General features: G+C 46.3%; 1 protein-coding gene across 2 annotated transcripts in view; it reads left to right on the top strand.

Moving 5' to 3' along the window:
* Positions 1-17,973, top strand: part of LOC127298295 (uncharacterized) — a 75,269-nt gene extending 57,296 nt beyond the window's left edge. The window contains exons 1-2 of one of the 2 annotated variants that reach the window (XM_051332769.2): positions 16,835-17,107; positions 17,228-17,973. In XM_051332769.2, the coding sequence (XP_051188729.1) occupies positions 17,102-17,107; positions 17,228-17,653 (432 nt within the window). In that variant the 5' untranslated portion in view covers positions 16,835-17,101 and the 3' untranslated portion in view covers positions 17,654-17,973. Of the gene's footprint in view, positions 1-16,834; positions 17,108-17,227 lie in introns of those variants that run through there. The other variant, XM_071820359.1, reaches the window with a different exon arrangement.
* Positions 17,974-18,796: the final 823 nt, after the last annotated feature.

Genomic DNA, 18,796 nt, shown 5'->3' with positions numbered 1-18,796 from the left:
TTTGAAACTACATAAGTTTAGTAAGTTCATGATCAACAGTCTGAAAATTATCTAGTCATAATTCATTTGGTACTAATAGAATGCATGAACAACACTTTTATGAAATGTGTAAGTGCAATTGTTTAGTCATTGAAATTTCATTTTGCATCATATAATTTTGAAACTAACAAAATTCTATTAAATGCAAGATCAAGACTCCGGAAATTTGCTTGTCATAATTAATTTGGTATAATGAAATCCAAAGTACATGCTAGATGAGCATATGGATAGATTCAATTTGATGCAAAAATTTAGTACTTGAGATCAACACTTGAATAAAATTTGGGAATACGAATGTTTAGTCTATGCAATCTCATAACTTGAATAAAATTGACATAAGTTTAGTAAGTGCATGATCAAGAGTCTGAAAATTATCTAGTCATAATCCATTTGGTACTAAAAGAATGCATGACCAACACTTTTATGAAATGTGCAAGTGCAAATTTTTTAGTCATTGAAATATCATTTTGCATCATATAATTAATTTGGTATAATGAAATCCAGTACATGCTAGATGAGCATATGGATAGATTCAATCTGCAAGATCAGCACACCATGCTTTGTGGCTTTTGTTACACAAAACACAGAAACAAAACTAGTTTTGCAGCTAGCACGGTTTGTAGTTTAATTTGTTGCACTCGAGATTAACTAAAACAGATCAAGATTAACTAAAACAGAGCACTCGAGGGTGACTTGGTTCATCATGCACTAGCGATTAACTAAAATCTGAGCAAGATTAACAAAATCAGAGCAAGATTAAGTAAATCAGAGCAAGATTAAGGTCTACAAACCAGGAAAAGTGGCAGACGAGGACGTGGTTCCTCATGCACAGTTGAGCGACGGCGAGGTAGTTGTCTTCTTCGTGGTTGGGGTCCTCCGGAGTGTACTCGAGATCCAATCCTACAAACTTGTTCTCTTCTTCTTCCGCATACCACTGCGCGTACATCTTCAGGTACTTGCTCATCGTCTCCTCCTCATTTGTGTAGACAACTTCGATCTCCTTGCCGCCATGGACGGTGAAGGTCCTGATCTGAGTAATGGCCTGCATTGCTGACGGCGGAGGAGGCAGAAGCGGTTGCGGAACAGAGGAAGAGGAAGAAGAAGCAGCGTCCATGGCGCGGAGGAGGCAGAAGCGGCGGAGGAGGAAGCGGCGGAGGAGGCAGAAGCGGCGAGGCAGAAGCGTCTTGGCGCGGAGGAGGGTTTTTTCCGTCTAGTGGGAGTGGAACCGGCAAGAAGCGGAGTGGAACCGTCAAGCGGAGAGGCGGAGGAGGGAATTTCTGATTTATTATAATTAGTAAAAACAGAGGAGGAGGGGTCCATTTTACCTGCTGGCCCCTAATCCACATAAAATTACCGGAAATGGCCCAACCCACCCGTCAGATGGCCCCACACGTCAGTGGGTGCCATTTTGCCCCACCCACCCCAAAATGGCCCAACCCAAAAGCACCTTTCTCCCCTGTCTCACTCTCTCTCACCCAGCCGCCACTGCCGCCTCTTCCTCTCCCAACTCCGTCGGCCGAAGCTCCGTCAAGCAGCTCCGTCAAGCTCCGTCGGCCGAAGCTCCACGTACTGCCTCCGTCGGCCGAAGCTCAGGTTAATTTGGGGGATGAGCGGGGGATTTTCTAGGGTTTGCCGTACTTAATCTCGGGGGATTTTAATTGGGGTTTTTTTGTCCGAGCGGCGATTTTCCTAGGGTTTGATCGATTCAAAGTAGATTCTAGTGCTAGAGTAGATTTTCCTGGTTTAGATTGATTCAAAACATGTGCTAGTGCTGCTAGTGCGAATGTCAATCTGAACCTAAACATCCCAACTTAGTTTTAATTAATGTGTAATTAATAGTTTCATAGTTCTCAAATTGTTCACTGCTTGTTATTAGGTAGACACCATGGACCCCTATGACTATGAAGTTGCCATTTTGGTCCCATCCAAGAAGGCCGTTGAGACCATCGACATCAGCTCATCCTCCGAAGGTGAGGATGGTGCTCTAGATAGGGTTCACGTCAAGCAAGAGAAAGGCGATGATGCCGCAGCAATGGATTGTGCAAATTGAGCATGAGGAAGTTGCTCCTCCTCCTCCCGCCGATGTCCATCTCGACTCGTCGAGGTAAAATATATATATAGTAGTTATAGATGCAGGATATAGGTCAAATGCTTAATTAGTCTCGGTTTGGCATAATAGCTAGTCAATTTGTAGCATTCAAGGAATACTTCAGTTTCTATAAATACTGTTGGTTTGATATACTTCAGTTTTAGGAAAACTTTAAACTAGGCCTTATTCCCTGGTTTCCTTATATATGTAGGTCCCAGGATAGAGGCAGGTGAGGAATGGGATGACTTTTGCATGTATCCCAATCTAGTGGAAATGAATCCTACACAAGTTGATACCCTGAGATATCTTGTTGACGAAAAGCGCCCGCAATTCCTTTTTATGTGTGCACTATAAAGAGTGCAAGTACCGTGGAAGGCTGTTCCAGAATGGTAAATATAATTACTCCATCTCGATCAAGGATGTTTTTGCATCTTTATATGTTGACAATTACTTCATCTGAACGAAGTTTTGCATCTTATAATCTGCAGTACTTCAACCGGAAGTTTACCAAGAAGTACATCTCGAAGAATATGCAGCTTCCAGATAATGACTTTCTTGTCTCTTACAGTGAGAGACATGGTGTGAAAGTGAGGATTTTCCAGGGCAAAGGGAAGTTTGACGGTGCAGTGATCACAACAAACTGGAGTGCTGTGGTGCGGAAGAGCAAGATGAAGGCAAATGATATCTTTGTGTTTTGGTTCCGCATTCGCGCCCGGGGCGGTCTCAAGTTGTATGTCAGGAAGCTCGAGAAATGAGCTAGCAGGCTGAACCTCTCTAATTAAGCTAGTAGTACTATATATATGTGTGTAGTATGAGCTCAACTAATATGAGCGTTGAACCTCTTATCGATCGATCTGGTACTATCTAATGGCCTGTTGGTCTATGTAATGTGCTCAAGTAAATGAGCGTTGAACCTCCTCGGTAGTATCTATAATTAACGTGTCCTTTTGGTACTATGTTATTGAGCTCAAGGCTGGCACTATATATGTGTAATATAATGTGCTTTTGGTGGTCTATATATGCTGGAGTATATATAGATATATATAGTTTGCTAGCCGTAATTAATTATTAGTCATATATTAGCCTGTTGCTTAGCTAATGCTCCTGTACAAATTAACTGTTGTCCTAAATCAGTATCCCCTCTGATAGATTATGTAACAAGATCATATCCATAACTATAAAAAAAAAGTTGCCTTAGTTCCACTATGTAAAGGATAAAGGATGGTAAGCTGACAAGATCTCTCCAATAGCTCCACTGGTTAACTGGCACGTTGACACATCTAGAGGTGCTGGGTTCGAGTCCCAGCCCTCACTCTTTTTGTTTTTTTTTTTGGCGCCCAGGAGAAGCCCAAATATCCCTTCCGAATCCAACTCCCTCCGATAACCTAGCAGAAATTCGAATCTCCGACGACGAGCGGCGGCGGCGGCGGCGGCGGTGGCGGCGGTGGCGGCCCCGTCCCTCTCCGACGACGAGCCCCGTCCCTCTCCGACGACGAGCCCCGGCCCTCTCCGACGACGAGCCCCTCCGCATCTCCCGGTCTGCACCCCTCTCACCTCTCCCCTCTCGATCTGTTCTTCTTCGTCGCTCACAATATCGAATCTCCGTGATCCAATATGTGTCGTTACTAGGACTAAAGTACCGAGTCCGAGGTGACGGCGGTGAGGCGCTGCGTCCGAGCAAGGGATCTGCTGTCCATCTGCCTCGCCGACGACGAGCCCCTCGCCCTCTCCAGGACGAGCCCCTCCGCATCTCCCGGTCTGCACCCCTCTCATCTCTCCCCTCTCGATCTGTTCTTCTTCATCAGTTCACAAAATCGAATTGAACTGCTGTGCATTGCTTGAAATTGGAACTGCATGCGCTTAGGTGTGTGCTAATTGCATCATTTTGTTCTTCCGCAGATGGACAGACGCTGGATTACAACAAGAATTAGAAGGCTTTCCCCTGAACACACAAAGGGAGTGGCAGAGTTTATGCAGTTTGTTCGCTTGAATGCTGCCAATGTTGATCAGGTGCTGTGCCCATGTCGTAGCTGTCTCAACCGGTGCACAAAACCTCTAGATGTAGTAGAGTCTCATTTGCTTCTTTTTGGGATGGCAAGCACTTATGACCGATGGGTCTTCCATGGAGAACCATTACATCCTGTACCTGAAGCTGGACATGGAGGACAAGGAGGTGCACCTGAAGCCGGACATGGACATGGAGGTGAACCTGAGGCTGGACATGGAGGTGAACCTGAGGCTGGACATGGAGGTGATGCAGGGGCACACCATGTTGGTGGAGGTGATGCAGAGGCACACTATTATGGTTTGCAAGAGGAAGATGGTTACGAAGATGATAGAATTCCTGATCTGCTTGCTGATTTGTACAACTCAGAACCGCAAGGTGCTGGAAAGGACACTATATTTGCTGAGTTGATAGAGGAAGCCAAGCGCGCAGCCAGCGATGGGGGTACAATGTCAAGGTTTTCACTCACAGTCAAGTTACTTCAGGCCAAGTCGTACTACCGGATTAGCAACGTTGCATTCAACGCGATACTCCTGATTTTGGCCTTGCAATACCCTAATAGCTCAATACCAAAGTCATACGAGGAGGCACTTAGCATAGTCGGCAGGTTGGGACTTGGTTATGAGAGTATCCATGTGTGCCCGAATAACTGTGTATTGTTCCGGAAGGATTATGCCAAGGAGAATAATTGCCCCAAGTGCAAAGCCTCCAGATGGAAAGATGCTGATGGTAGGAGAAAGATCCCAGAGAAGGTGCTAAGGCACTTCCCATTGATTCCAAGGCTGCAAAGAATGTTTCTTTCAAAGGAGCAATCAAAGGAAGTACAGTGGCACAAACTGAAGCGGCAAGACGTGGAGAATGATCTCAGTCATCCAGCAGACGGGGATGCATGGAAGGATTTTGACAATATTCATAAAGACTTTGCCGCTGATGCCAGGAACATAAGGCTTGGACTTGCCACGGATGGTTTTAATCCCTACGGGAATATGAGCAACTCCTACAAAGACGTGGCCTCGTATTCGTGGTGCCATACAACCTTCCGCCGTGGGCATGTATGGATCAGTCAACTTCATGCTTGCATTGCTAATCCCTGGTCCATCCTCTCCAGGAAAAGATTTTGATGTCTTCATGGAGCCTTTGATGGAAGAGCTGCAGGAGCTCTGGAAAGGTGTAAAATCGTATGATGCCAATAGTCCAGACAAGTTTGATCTCCGTGCTGCAATCTTATGGTGTATTCATGATTATCCGGCACTGCACACATTGTCAGGGAGGGCCACAGCTGGTTACCATGCATGTGTGCGTTGTGACAAAGAGAATTGCTCCAAGAAATTAAGGAACAAAATCTGCTTTATTGGGCACCGCCGTTGGCTACCTCGGCACCATCCTTGGAGAAATAGCAAAGAATTCGATGGTGCTTCTGAAAGCCGTGAGAAGCCAGCGGAATTCACTCCAGAAGAGCTGAAGCAACAGCTTGATAGGGTTAGAGATGTGATACCTGCAAGCTTCAGAAGAAAAGGAAACGTGAGGACGGTCAGTGTTGGAGCCGTAGATCATGTTTGTGGGACTTGCCATACTGGGAAGATCTAAAGCTGAGGCATAATCTCGATGTAATGCACATCGAGAAAAACATCTGTGACAATTTGCTTGGTACTTTCATGAACATACAAGGCAAGACCAAAGACACTGTGAATTCAAGGCTTGATTTGGAAGACATGGGCATAAGAGGTGACTTGCATTTGCAGCCTGTTTCAGCCGACTCTTTTGAGATGCCACGGGCGTGGTATACAATGAGTAAACAAGAAAAATTGCTTTTTGTGAATTCATAAAAGCTGTGAGGTTTCAAGATGGGTACGCGTCTAACATATCCAAGTGTGTTGTCACGATAAGTGCAAGCTTCAAGGGCTGAAGACCCATGACTGTCATATATTGCTTCAAAGGATCTTACCGGCTGGCCTTCGAGGAACAATCCATGAAGACATATATGAAGCGGTTGTTGAACTTGGAAATTTCTTCGAGAGTCATGTCTTTGCAAAACATCGAAGAGAGACGTTCTGGACAGACTTGAAAAGGAAATCGTAGTTATTCTTTGCAAACTTGAGAAGATCTTCCCCCATCTTTCTTCGACGTGATGGTGCATTTGGCCATCCATTTACCAAAAGAGGCAAGGCTTAGAGGCCCAGTGCATTACGGTTGGATGTACCCAGTCGAAAGAAGGTTGCTAACATTGAAGCGTTATGTCCGAACAATGCCAGGCCGGAGGGATCGATTGCCGAAGCATATATTGTTGATGAGTGCCTGACATTTTGCTCGAGATACTTCGACGATGTTGAAACAAGATTCAACCGTCCAAGCAGAAATCCGGAGCGGGATGATTCACATATTGGTGATGTGTCTGTTTTCAAACACGGTGTGAAATTTATTGGAGCCTCTCAATATGTGTTTGCTGGTGAGGACTATGACAACATGGTGTGGTATGTGCTCCGAAGTTGCCCTGAGGTTGATCCATACATCGAGTACGTTTCTCTTCATCCCCTTATATAGATAGGTTATTGCAGCCTCTCCAAATAATAATTAGGATCTATTTTCTCGTTGCCATTCCAGCCTGTGCAAACAAGAGTTGAACCAACAAGGTGGTCAGATCAATGTTGATAGATGGCTTGCCAAGAACTTTGCTAGATGGTTTCATACTCATGTGAGATCTTTAGCTGGTTTATTTCTGAAGATTGGAAAAGTTCATGATATAATTTTGATGTGTGTGTTACTTCACCCCCGGTTGATTTTATGCAGATTGGAAAAATGCGAAATGATGTCTGTCCTGATCTCTATGCTTTGGCGTGCAAACCAGATTTTAGAGTGAGACTATATTCGGCATGTGTTGTTGATGTGTTCGGTACCATACTGTTGACCGCGAGAAAGAACAGGAAGACACAAAATAGTGGAATCGTTTCTGAGGGAGATCATGATGGCAACAGCATTGACTTCTTTGGTCAGCTCAAATCCATCATCAGATTGCAATACAACTCCAGCGGTGGCGTCCATCGGTCAGTTGTCCTCTTCCGGTGTGACTGGTTTGACCTTGGTGGTAGGAAACCCGGGCTCGACGATGATGGACACTTCAAGAGTGTTAACACAGAAAAGTTTTGGTACAAGACTGATCCTTTCCTTCTGACATCACAAGCAACCAAGGTCTTCTATGTGCCAGACACCAAGTTGAAAGGAAAATGGCAAGTTGTGCAGAAATTTCACCATAGACATCTATGGAGTGTAAAAGAAAATGAACAGGGACCCGGTGTTGCTGTACTATCATATCAAGATGAAGATTCCAGTCAAGTTCCTGTGCAAGAAAAAGAAGGCACTGCACGGAGTAGGACGAGAAGTGACCAGGAACGTGTGCTACTTGAAAAAGTCATTGTGGACAAACTGAAGAAACATAGCAAAGAGGTTGTGCCCGAAGAAATCGAGGAGGTTGATCAGACAATGTACCAATATTGCAGCGATGAGGATGATGATGATGATGATGGAGGAAATAGGACTAGGAAGCGTCAAGTTTTCGAAGAAGATGAGTAGCAGTTTGTGTTGAATATGTCAGCTATTTGTTCCAGAATTTGTCAGCTATTTGTTCCCAGAATTTGTGTTGAATATGTCAGCTATTTGTTCCCAGAATTTATGTTGAATATGTCAGCTATTTGTTCCCAGAATATGTCAGCTATTTGTTCCCAGAATTTGTGCCCAATTTTTATGTTCAATATTCCCAGAATTTATGTTGAATATGTCAGCTATTTGTTCCCAGAATTTGTGCCCAATTTTTTGGGGACTCCATGCCCAATTTTTAGGGGAATCCATGCCCAATTTTTTCAATACATGGCTGACGCCGGCGACCATATATGGGCGGCGCCGCCGTGCATGGCTGACGCCGGCGACCATATATGGGCGGCGCCGCCGTGCAAAAGTAGCTGCTACACATTTTCAACAGAACTCATTTTCAACAGAACACATTTTCAACCGAATGTAATTGCACACATACATAGACATGGTTCAAATTCAGGAACTAAACATTGTGGCACGAACAGACAAATGGTTGGAATTACAACACAATAACTCTAGCATATACTCTAGCTTCTTCTCCTCCTGACCAACAGATCACTGAATTCACCTAATTTCGGTTCCTACACATCACCCTGTGTACAACAGATGACAAAAGCTACGAGATAGCACCCAAACCATGAAGCCTCCCATTTTCTTTGGTTCAGGGTTGCTCTGTTTCCTTGCAGCAAGCATAAACTTTTCTTCCTGGAGCCTCTCAATTTCTTCATCTCGATCCCAAACAGCATCACGCAGATCACGAACTAACTCTTTGTGACGTGCATCCAGCGGATCATCAATCCACTTAAACACTTTACACCCTATTCCACCAGCAATCTGACAGATGAAGAACAAAAGAGGATAAGTAAGCCATAGTAGAAAAGAAACTTCAGAAGACGGCGGGCGAAATTCAGAATGGGGGCGGGGGGGGCGTGCTCGAAGACTAACCGAGCGAATTTTGCAGTTCCGGTATCTTCTCCCAGGATTCGGATCACTCCAAGAAATCCATTGCGGCATCTTCTCGCCACAGTCACATACGTCGGCGGGCTCATAATCGAATGGCCACTGCCGATACGGGATGGGCGTGCCCGGCCGCCGGCGGCGACGCGACGACGCTCCCGACCTAGAAGAACTGCCCGAGCAGCTGGGAACTGCGCCGCCATGCAACGTATGCACCTGGTCGGAGGGATTTTGGTCGGAGGAGGAACCCTAGCTAGATGCACCTGGTCGGAGGGATTTTGGTCGAGGTGGAGGGATTTTTAAGACAACTGATTAGTCTATCATGTCTATATACATGGATAACCATACTTGTGTCAACAACACTATTGTAGCAAAGCGGTAGGGAGTGGTAGTGCGGCAGCGCCAGTGTCGAGGTTCGAGTCCCCGCAAGCGCAATTTTTGCCGCTATTTCCATCGGGAGCCACTCCAACCCCGGATGGGCCGTCGGGCCAGCAATTCAACCCCCGGATGGGCCGTCGGGCCAGCAATTCAACCCCCGGATGGGCCGCCGTGGGGTAGGCCAGCAGCCAGCAGCCTAGTAGAGGACAGCCCAAAAGAGGAGGATATCACCAGCAGCCCATTAAAATGGTGGACGGCACAGAGAAAAAAAATAACAAGACGCCTTTGTCCCACAAGTATCAGTTGGTCCTACATGTCAGTTAGTTCAAGCCAGTTGCTTCCAGTGACACGTGTGAGGCGCGTGGGACCCGAAAAGGGACACATAGGCAAAATGGATGACATGGCAGCCAAACACATACCACTGTATTGAGCCAAATGCCAATGACGCTATTGATTTGTCGCAATCGGCATTGGAAAAACGTCGTAGGCCACTTAATTTTGCTAATGACGTTTTGACCTAAATTGCCAATGACGTTTTTGCCCAATAACGTCACGATTTTCTAGGGTTTTGCCCCCCCGGAGTGGCCAAGGACGGTCAAAGCTAGGAACGTCATAAACCTATGACATTTTGATTTCCAGTCATAAAAAAAACGTCATATTATGGCACATTTCTTGTAGTGACAAGTGTGCAACCTCTGCAGAGTGTAAAACTATTCGAATAGCCATGTCCACGGTTATGGACGATTGGAAAGGCCCTACTGTTCCGTTGTCAGATGTTTTCTTGAAAAGAAAGGATGAATTGAATGGTGACTTGATTTGAATCACAACTGAGTTGTGGGAATGACACTAATGTTCCCACTTGAGTTAGTTAGCATATGAAGAGTCCTTTATTAAATGTTTGTGAACTAAAATTGGCTTTATGCAAATGAAACTAGAGCTTAGCACCCCCTCAATAAAATTGATAGTACTTACATTAGTATTAGTTTGCGAGTACTTTAAAGTACTCACGGCTGTGTCCCTGGCTATTCCAATGGCCAGACTATGAAGAAGAGCAGCAGTACCAAGATGACGGCCAGCAGGAAGTCTACGACAACTAGGAGTATCTTCTGACGTCAAGCGTTGGCCTGTGGATTAGATAGTCCACTTCTATTACGCTTCCGCTATGTAATGTGTTCGTTGATCATTAGATGAACTATTTGTGTAATATTGGATCATGTGATCTGAATTTGTAAGACAATTGTGGTTTGTAATGAATGATGACTTATGATATCGACCGTTATGTCTCGCAACAACAATCTTCCTGGGATTGCGATGTATGACATAATAGGCATATGGACTTAAAAATCCGGGTGTTGACATGTAGATCGTGTATCCTAGCTTACACTTTGGAGCGTTATTCACCACAAGCCAACAAGGGACCATGTGGTAGGCCTTGCCCGACAATACCTTGAAGCGCTCTAGCCTCACCCTCGCCATCATCAAGCACGGGAGTGTGTTGGTCCATTGGTTGGCCAAACTGGGAGAACAATGGCACCCCTATCAAAACTGTAACTAGGGTTTAAGCGTTTCCCTTTGTCTCGGGTCGCCTTGCGTGTTAATATAGGTGCAAATCGCACCGACAATACATGGGTTAGATTGGTTTCCGGTTCTCTCGTAAGGTCTCCAAACTATACACGGAGATATCGGAGATACCTTAACCAATACTTGTACAACACAACACGCTAACCATAACACGCTATTTTACACCCTCCCTCAATCTAAACTTATCTAAGTTGAGATTGTTACGGAATGCCTCTAACTGTCTAACCGACAAGGGCTTAGTGAATCCATCAGCAACTTGATTACCTGTAGGAACAAACCGAATGTTCAATTGCCTACTAGCAACTCGTTCTCGAACAAAGTGATAGTCTACTTCTATATGTTTTGTTCTAGCATGAAACACTGGATTGGCTGACAGATATGTAGCTCCAAGATTATCACACCATAACGATGCCGCCCTTGGATGCCTTATTCCCAGTTCGGTCAACAGGGCCTATACCCATATTACTTCAGCTGTTGCATCTGCCAAAGATTTGTACTCAGCTGCAGTACTTGATCTAGATACCGTAGCTTGCTTTCGAGCACTCCAAGATATGAGATTACCACCAAAGAAGACAGCGAAGCCTCCAGTAGATCTTCTGTCATCTGTACAGCCTGCCCAGTCTGCATCTGAGAATGCACTCACTAATGTAGACTCTGACTTAACAAGTTTCAGTCCAAGAGACATAGTATACTTCAAATACCGAAGGATTCTTTTTACAGCTGTCCAATGTAAAGTCATAGGAGCATGCAGAAACTGACACACCTTATTAACTGAGAAGGAGATATCTGGTCGTGTTAAAGTGGCATACTGTAGTGCACCAACTATACTCCGATATCGAGTAGCATCTTCAGCACTAAGAGGATCCCCTTCAGTAAGAGACAGTTTTTCAGATGTTGAAAGCGGGGTGGTAACAGGCTTGCACTCCCCCATGCCAACACGCTGCAAAATTTCTGAGACATACTGTTCTTGAGATAACAACACTCCATGAGGCAAATGCTTGACTGCAATGCCAAGAAAATAATGAAGGGAGCCAAGATCCTTGAGCGCAAAATCCATGCGCAAATCAGAGAGAAGTGCAGTAACAACAGCACTAGAGGAACTGACAACAATAATATCATCCACATAAACAAGCATAAAAATTGTAACTCCATGTTTGTGATAAAAGAACAAGGAGATGTCAGCCTTAGAAGCTCGAAAACCAAGAGCATGGAGCTTAGAGGACAAGCGAGAATACCAGGCACGAGGGGCTTGTTTAAGTCCATATAATGCTTTATCAAGCTTGCACACATAGTCAGGATGTTCTGAACTCTCATAGCCAGGAGGTTGTCTCATATAGACCTCTTCTTCCAGAACGCCATGAAGGAACGCATTCTTCACATCTAACTGATGCATAACCCAATTCTGAGAGACAGCAAAGGACAGAATGAGGCGAATAGTAGTGGCCTTAACAACGGGACTGAAGGTGTCTTCATAATCAACCCCATATCGCTGTTTGAACCCTTTGGCCACCAACCTTGCTTTATAACGATCAAGAGAGCCATCAGCATGATGCTTAACTTTGTAAATCCACTTACAATCAATAACATTACCACCAGACGGAGAGGGAACCAAATGCCATGTACGGTTGTGTAGAAGGGCAGAAAATTCTTCATCCATAGCCGCTTTCCAACTAGCATGTCCAAGTGCCTCTTGAAGGGTTTGAGGCTCACCAGTCGCACAGAAATTGCCCCACCGAATAAAACCGTCTGGGAGTGTCTTTGGTTGGACAATCCCACTCTAAGAGCGTGTACGCATACGCTGAACTGGTGCAGGTTGAACCACAGACGGAGAGGGCACAGAAGATCCAACGTGTGCAGACAGGCTAGGCAGGGATCTCTCGGGATCAGCAGCGACAGACGGCAGAGAATCGGCAGATTCCTCAGCAGGGCGGGAATCCGCACTAGACGACGCGCTGTCGGCCACCTCCGTGTGCGGCACGGACAGAGAACCGGGCCCGGGCGAAGGAGCGATGGAGGAGGCTCCACGTGGTTGACGCGGAGAGGCAGCCGCAGATGGCGAGGCGGGAACGTGTGACGCGGACGACAAGGGCACAGAACCCGATTTAGACGTGGTCTGACGCGCCAGGGAATGATCAGCCGAATCAGCATTGGGATTGCCACCATGATTCCCTGCATCAGAAATCTCCTGCACACTATCTTCAAGGGAAAAATTAGCAGAAACATACATATGATCATGCCGCAATTCATTGTCCTGATTCAACATTGAAGGATTTCGGAGAACAGAAGGGAGAAGTAAAAGTTCGGCTTTGAGAAGAGCTCCGGCATTGGGACGCAACTGAGCAAAGGGAAACACAGACTCATCAAAGGTGACATCACGAGAGATGTATAAGCGACCAGTAGAGATATCTAGACATTTGTAACCCTTATGAAGACCACTATAACCAAGGAAAGCACACTGCTTCGAGCGAAACTGGAGTTTGTGTTGGTTATAGGGGCGAAGGTTCGGCCAGACCGCACAACCAAAGGTGCGCAGAAAGGAGTAATCTGGTGGTGTTTTAAACATGAGCTCAGTAGGTGTTATATTTTGCAGAACTCTACTGGGTAGGCGATTAATGAGATAGACATCGGTGAGAAAAGCTTCATCCCAATATTTTAGCGGCATGGAAGCATGGCTAGGAGATAGAGGCCAACCTCAACAATATGACGGTGTTTGCGCTCGGCAGAACCATTTTGTTGGTGAGCATAGGGGCAGGAAACATGATGAGAAATTCCAATACGGGAGAAAAACGAGCTCAGCTTTTGATACTCACCACCCCAGTCAGATTGGAGGGCGAGAATTTTCCTATCAAAGAGACGTTCCACATGTTGTTGAAACTCTCGAAATTTCTGAAACACATCAGACTTCTGCTTAAGCAAATAAATCCATGTAAATTTGCTAAAATCATCAATAAAACTCACATAGTACTTATAGCGACCAACAGAAACAGGGGCGGGACCCCAAACATCTGAAAAAATAAGTTCCAAGGGAGCACTAGAAACACTAGTGGACTTAGGATAGGGCAATTGATGCATCTTGCCCTTTTGACACGCATCACAAACTGACTCATCATGTTTACTAGAACACGGAATTTTATTACTACTAAGGATTTGCTGAACTATGACTGAGGAGGGATGACCAAGGCGCGCATGCCACCGAGCAGATGAAGCACTTGTACTAAGAACTTGCTTGGTGTTTGGTGGAGACGCATCATGAAGAGGATAGAGACCATTCCTACTCGCGCCTTGCAGAAGAGTTTTCCCCGAAGCTTGATCCTTAATAGCAAAGAAACGAGGGTGAATTTCAACATATGAATCATTATCAGAGACAAGTTTGGATGCAGAAACTAGGCTTTTAGTGGCTTGAGGAACATGCAAGACATTTTTAAGATGGATAGGACGATCAGGAGTATGAAAAGTTGCATGACCAATATGTTGTATCGCCATACCTTGTCCACTCGCCGTGTGGACTTGTTCATTGCCATTGTAGCGGTCACGGATAGCTAGTTTCTCAAGCTCTCCCGTGATGTGATCAGTGGCGCCCGTATCAATATACCAATGGGGATCTACCCCATGGGAACCTGTAGTTGCTGCATTGACTTGTGGCTCTGGCGTGACAAAGTTGCGGTTGAATCTCTTGAAGCACTTGTAGGCAGGGTGACCGGGTTTGCTGCAGATTTGACATGGCGGACCATTGTAGCGGGAGCCGCGATTGCCTTGCTGCTGATGTGAGTTATCTCCTCCACCATTGCAGTTTCCACGACCCCCTTGCTGTCCAGTACGTCCACCTCCATAGCCTTGATACCCACCACGATTATTGTAGTGGTTGTAGTTGTTATAGCCACCCCGATTGTTATCGGATCCGTATCCTCCACGGTTTCCTCCATATCCACCACGATGGCCGGAACCACCATTGCCGCCACCACGAGAGGCAAGATTAGTAGAGAAACCAGTCCCATTATCTTCGTTCTGTGATGCAATCCGAGCTTCAGTTGACAGAAGCATGGAATAGACCTCACTTAGGGTGATCCCGGTGGAGGTGACCCGAGCATTGATTGCCTCTACGAGCGGATTGTACTCCGCATCCAGTCCATGCACGACTGCGTTGATGATATCATCATCATCCAGCTTCTTTCCAGCCATGGCTAACTCATCAACAATTGCCTTCAATTTTCCGATATATAGCTAAGGATGGCAATGGAGCGGGTTTGGACGGATATAGGAAAACCAGATCCATGCCCAAATGCATCAGCCTCGCTCTGACCCGCCCACGAAATTATCCATGGGCATGGATGTCGCCCCAAATCCAAATCCGATGGATACCTGGATATCCATGGATATCCATGCCCATAAAATATGAGTACCATTTCAGCAATACTTCACTTGCATTTCATAAAAAATAAGCTAACATGAATATTTTGGCAGCATTTCGACATTATTTCAGTAGCATTTCAGCCATAATTATGTTGATAATTCATAGGATTATCAAAGCAACAATATATCACATCACCGAGGAGGTGGAGCAGTCAACGAAGATCCACAGTCAACGCGACCGGCGGAAGTCCTACCAGCACAAGGAGGTTTCGTGATTATTTAGAGTATAAAATCATTAAGGCTTAAATTAAGGGTTTGGTGATTTGGGCCTAAAAAGGACAACCAATCGTAGGTAAAATTGCATGTGTCACTGACATGTGGGTCCCACATGTCAGTTGGATATCCATCGAATATCCATGGAGCAAAAGCTCTGCCCGTGCCCGCTCCATGAATTATCGGATATCCGCCCCATGAAATCCGTGGACACAATCAACCCTCCATACCCGTGCCCGACGGGTCGAATATCCATGGATACCCGGATCCGTGGATAAAATTGCCATCGTGATATATAGCGTAGCGCTCATCTCCCTCTTTTTCAGCTCGTTCAGCTGTCGACGGAGGTTCTGAACGCGTGCGCGGGATTGGGAGGCGAACATCAGCTGGATCGCCGTCCAAGTTTCATGCGCCGTCTGGTGTTCGGTGAGTTGAATCAGCACTTCGCGAGAGATTGAATTGAGGAGGTAGGCCAGAACTTGCTGGTCCTTTTCTATCCACGCTGTATAGAGGGCGTTCTCCTCCTCTTCCTTCACTGTCTTCCCATCAACAAGCTTCTCGACGGTGATCTTCTCCGCCGGTGCTTTGATTGATCCATCAAGGTACCCGAACAAACGGGCACCACGAACTGCAGGTAGGACTACAGCTTTCCATACCAGGAAATTGTCAGGCGTGAGCTTCTCCGCTACGTCGCGGCTGAGAGAGTTGCCGGCGAGGGAGCTCGATGACGCCATGGATCAAGATCTGTGTGTAGATGTGTTTTAGGAAGAAGAAGGTTGTGATACCATATCAAAACTGTAACTAGGGTTTAAGCGTTGCCCTTTGTCTCGGGTCGCCTTGCGTGTTAATATAGGTGCAAATCGCACCGACAATACATGGGTTAGATTGGTTTCCGGTTCTCTCGTAAGGTCTCCAAACTATACACGGAGATATCGGAGATACCTTAACCAATACTTGTACAACACAACACGCTAACCATAACACGCTATTTTACAACCCCATCGATGCCATACCCTTGGCCCTAGGTTTCAATCCCAAGGTCGTCTACCGGGATGAGCCGGCCTCCATCGATCATCACGTCCATGCATGCCTCGTCGTGCTCGCCGTAGAAGGCCTATGGATCACTGGGCATTAGAGGGCTATATCAAATGATAAGGGGCACCGGGTGGGATGACCACACTGGGTTGTTCGCCGTAGAAGATTTAGTTATTATTTGATCTAAACTACTGCACATGCAACGTGTCAATTGCTGCAGTTGATTCACACGTGTAAATTCGTGGACGAGGTTCTATAAAAATTATTTTCTGTAAAAAACTATATTTCACCTAGGATTCGGTACTTTGGTAGGCAGCGTTGACAGGCTACATATATATATTTAAAAGTTCTACACTATAAGTACTACTCATCAGCAAGTCCTGATTTCGAAATAACACGAGGCTGGAAGTCAGCTGCGAACCCGGCACGATCGCGCCATGACAGACAACCGTCCCAGCCCATTGATTGATGGCCAGCTCCTCAGTCCTCACACGCTGCTGCTACATTGCGCTACTGCTGCTGCGCCTCTGAAAAGGAGCTTCCATTTCCATGCTCCCTCGTCGCGGTCCCGACGCAGCCCCGCCCCCGCCTTCTTCTTCAACGCCACGCACCGGCCCGTTCTGAGTAGCTAGTGCTGCCCCCATTCCATTCCTCGCTATAAATACAGGCGCCCGGCCAGCCATTGGAGAGGTCCCATTCCTTTCTGCTTAGCTAGCTTCTCCAGCCCCACTGATCGGCCCCAGCTTCCTCTTCTTCTCGACCTCATTCCGTCTGCCCTGCGCTCCCCCTGCTCCGTGGTGTGGAACCAAATGGAGGTAGGCGTCGTGTGATCCAGGCTTTCCTTCCTTCCTTTCCTTTCCATACATGCCGGAGTGGTGGTCACCGGCTCACCGCCTTGATCTGTCTTTTACTTACTTGTCGGTTTGGTCTTGCAGAAGGCGGCGAGGAGGCGTCAGGTGCCGGCGTTCGGGGAGTGGAACTACTACTACCACTACGACGGGCCGGAGACGGTAGCGCCGCCCGCCCTGGCGTATTGCTACGGCACCACCCCCGAGCCGGAGGCCTGCAGCGACGTCTGGTTCAGGTACTCGCCTCCCCCGCGCAAACCCACGCCCGCCAAGAAGCCTAGGAGGAGGAGGGTGCCGGAGGGCGACAGTGATGCGTCGCTGGAGAAGAAGGGGAGAAGGAGCGGGAGGCCGGCGCCGGCGCCGGAAGCTGCCGGCTGCGGCCTGGCGCGCACGACAAGGCTGGTGCGGCCGGTCGACGAGGACCTGTACCAGGTGCCGCCGCCGGAGCTCGCCTCCCACAGGCGCCGCCCCAGGAGGAGCATGTGGATGGGCTGCCTGGGGTGCGTCGCCTGAACCTGAAGTGTGAAGTGCTGAACCTGTCCTGTGTGGCTGTGTAGACAGGATAATGCGAGCTTGTTCGTCAGTGGTGGTAGATTGCGTATTTGCGTTACTTAATTTTTTCCCCTTTCTGTTGTTGGATACTTGTATGATGAGTAGTAGTAGTTTTTGGTACTAGGTTACACTAGCTATTAACATTTCGAGGTTTTACTCTTTTTGTATGATGATCGGTGTAAGATATTACTAGATGCAACATCTTGGTCTAGCATGTACACTAAGCAGAATTCGTCAGCCTGAAATCCTTTGCAATTCATACAAAGAATTCATTTGCACTATGTTTTGGAGAAAAATTTCTATTTACTCCAACCTTTTTTTTTTTTGGTTTTTCTGTTCAATCAAACACTGGTGGATCCAAAATCTTGTAGTTTCCTAATTCTATAGGATTGGAGAGGACATATCATTCCAATCTTGTGTTTTTCATATTCATGTGTTCTCTGAAAATCTTGTGAATCAAACGAGCCCTTAATCTCTCTCATGATCTATATTGCTGCTATTGGTATGTTGACATGATGGTGCGTGCAATTGTCTTTATCTGTAGTTATCTAAGAAACTTCTATTGGATCTAGGATAAGAAAACATCCAATCAATGTGTGAGTTGTCAATCTCTTCGGGCCTCCTCGCGCCGCCTCCCTTCAGGGGTGACCGGGGGAGAAATCCTAGCTGGCCCCGGCCGTCACTCCCTCCGGCCTCCCCCCACCCACCCACCACGTCGTTCTTAGAGGCGGCCGTCGGGAAACCCCACATGCCACTGATAAAGGGGCCACCAGAAAACTTGTGTTGTATCTGGGATCAGAAGAAATCCAATGAATGGGTGGTATTAGTCAATTTCTAGCGAAAGCTCGAACTTTTTCTCCTACTTCATTCTTTAGGGTGAATCTTGCCAATGAATTTGGGAGATACGGGTCGATGTTCACTTACTACCTCCATACCGGTTTACATGACAATTACACATTTTGAAAAATAAGTTTGACTATAAATTTAGTTAACAAAACATGAGATATATGCCACTACAAAAAAATTATACCATTGAATTCATATTAAAAAGAAGTTTCCAATAGTATAATTTTTATGATACATATTTTATATTTTGTTAACCAA

This window comes from Lolium perenne, chromosome 5 (assembly GCF_019359855.2).
Source record: "Lolium perenne isolate Kyuss_39 chromosome 5, Kyuss_2.0, whole genome shotgun sequence".
Classification (NCBI taxonomy): domain Eukaryota; kingdom Viridiplantae; phylum Streptophyta; class Magnoliopsida; order Poales; family Poaceae; genus Lolium; species Lolium perenne.
Note: the sequence above shows the minus strand (reverse complement) of the source record. Positions and strands in the feature narration are given on the sequence as shown.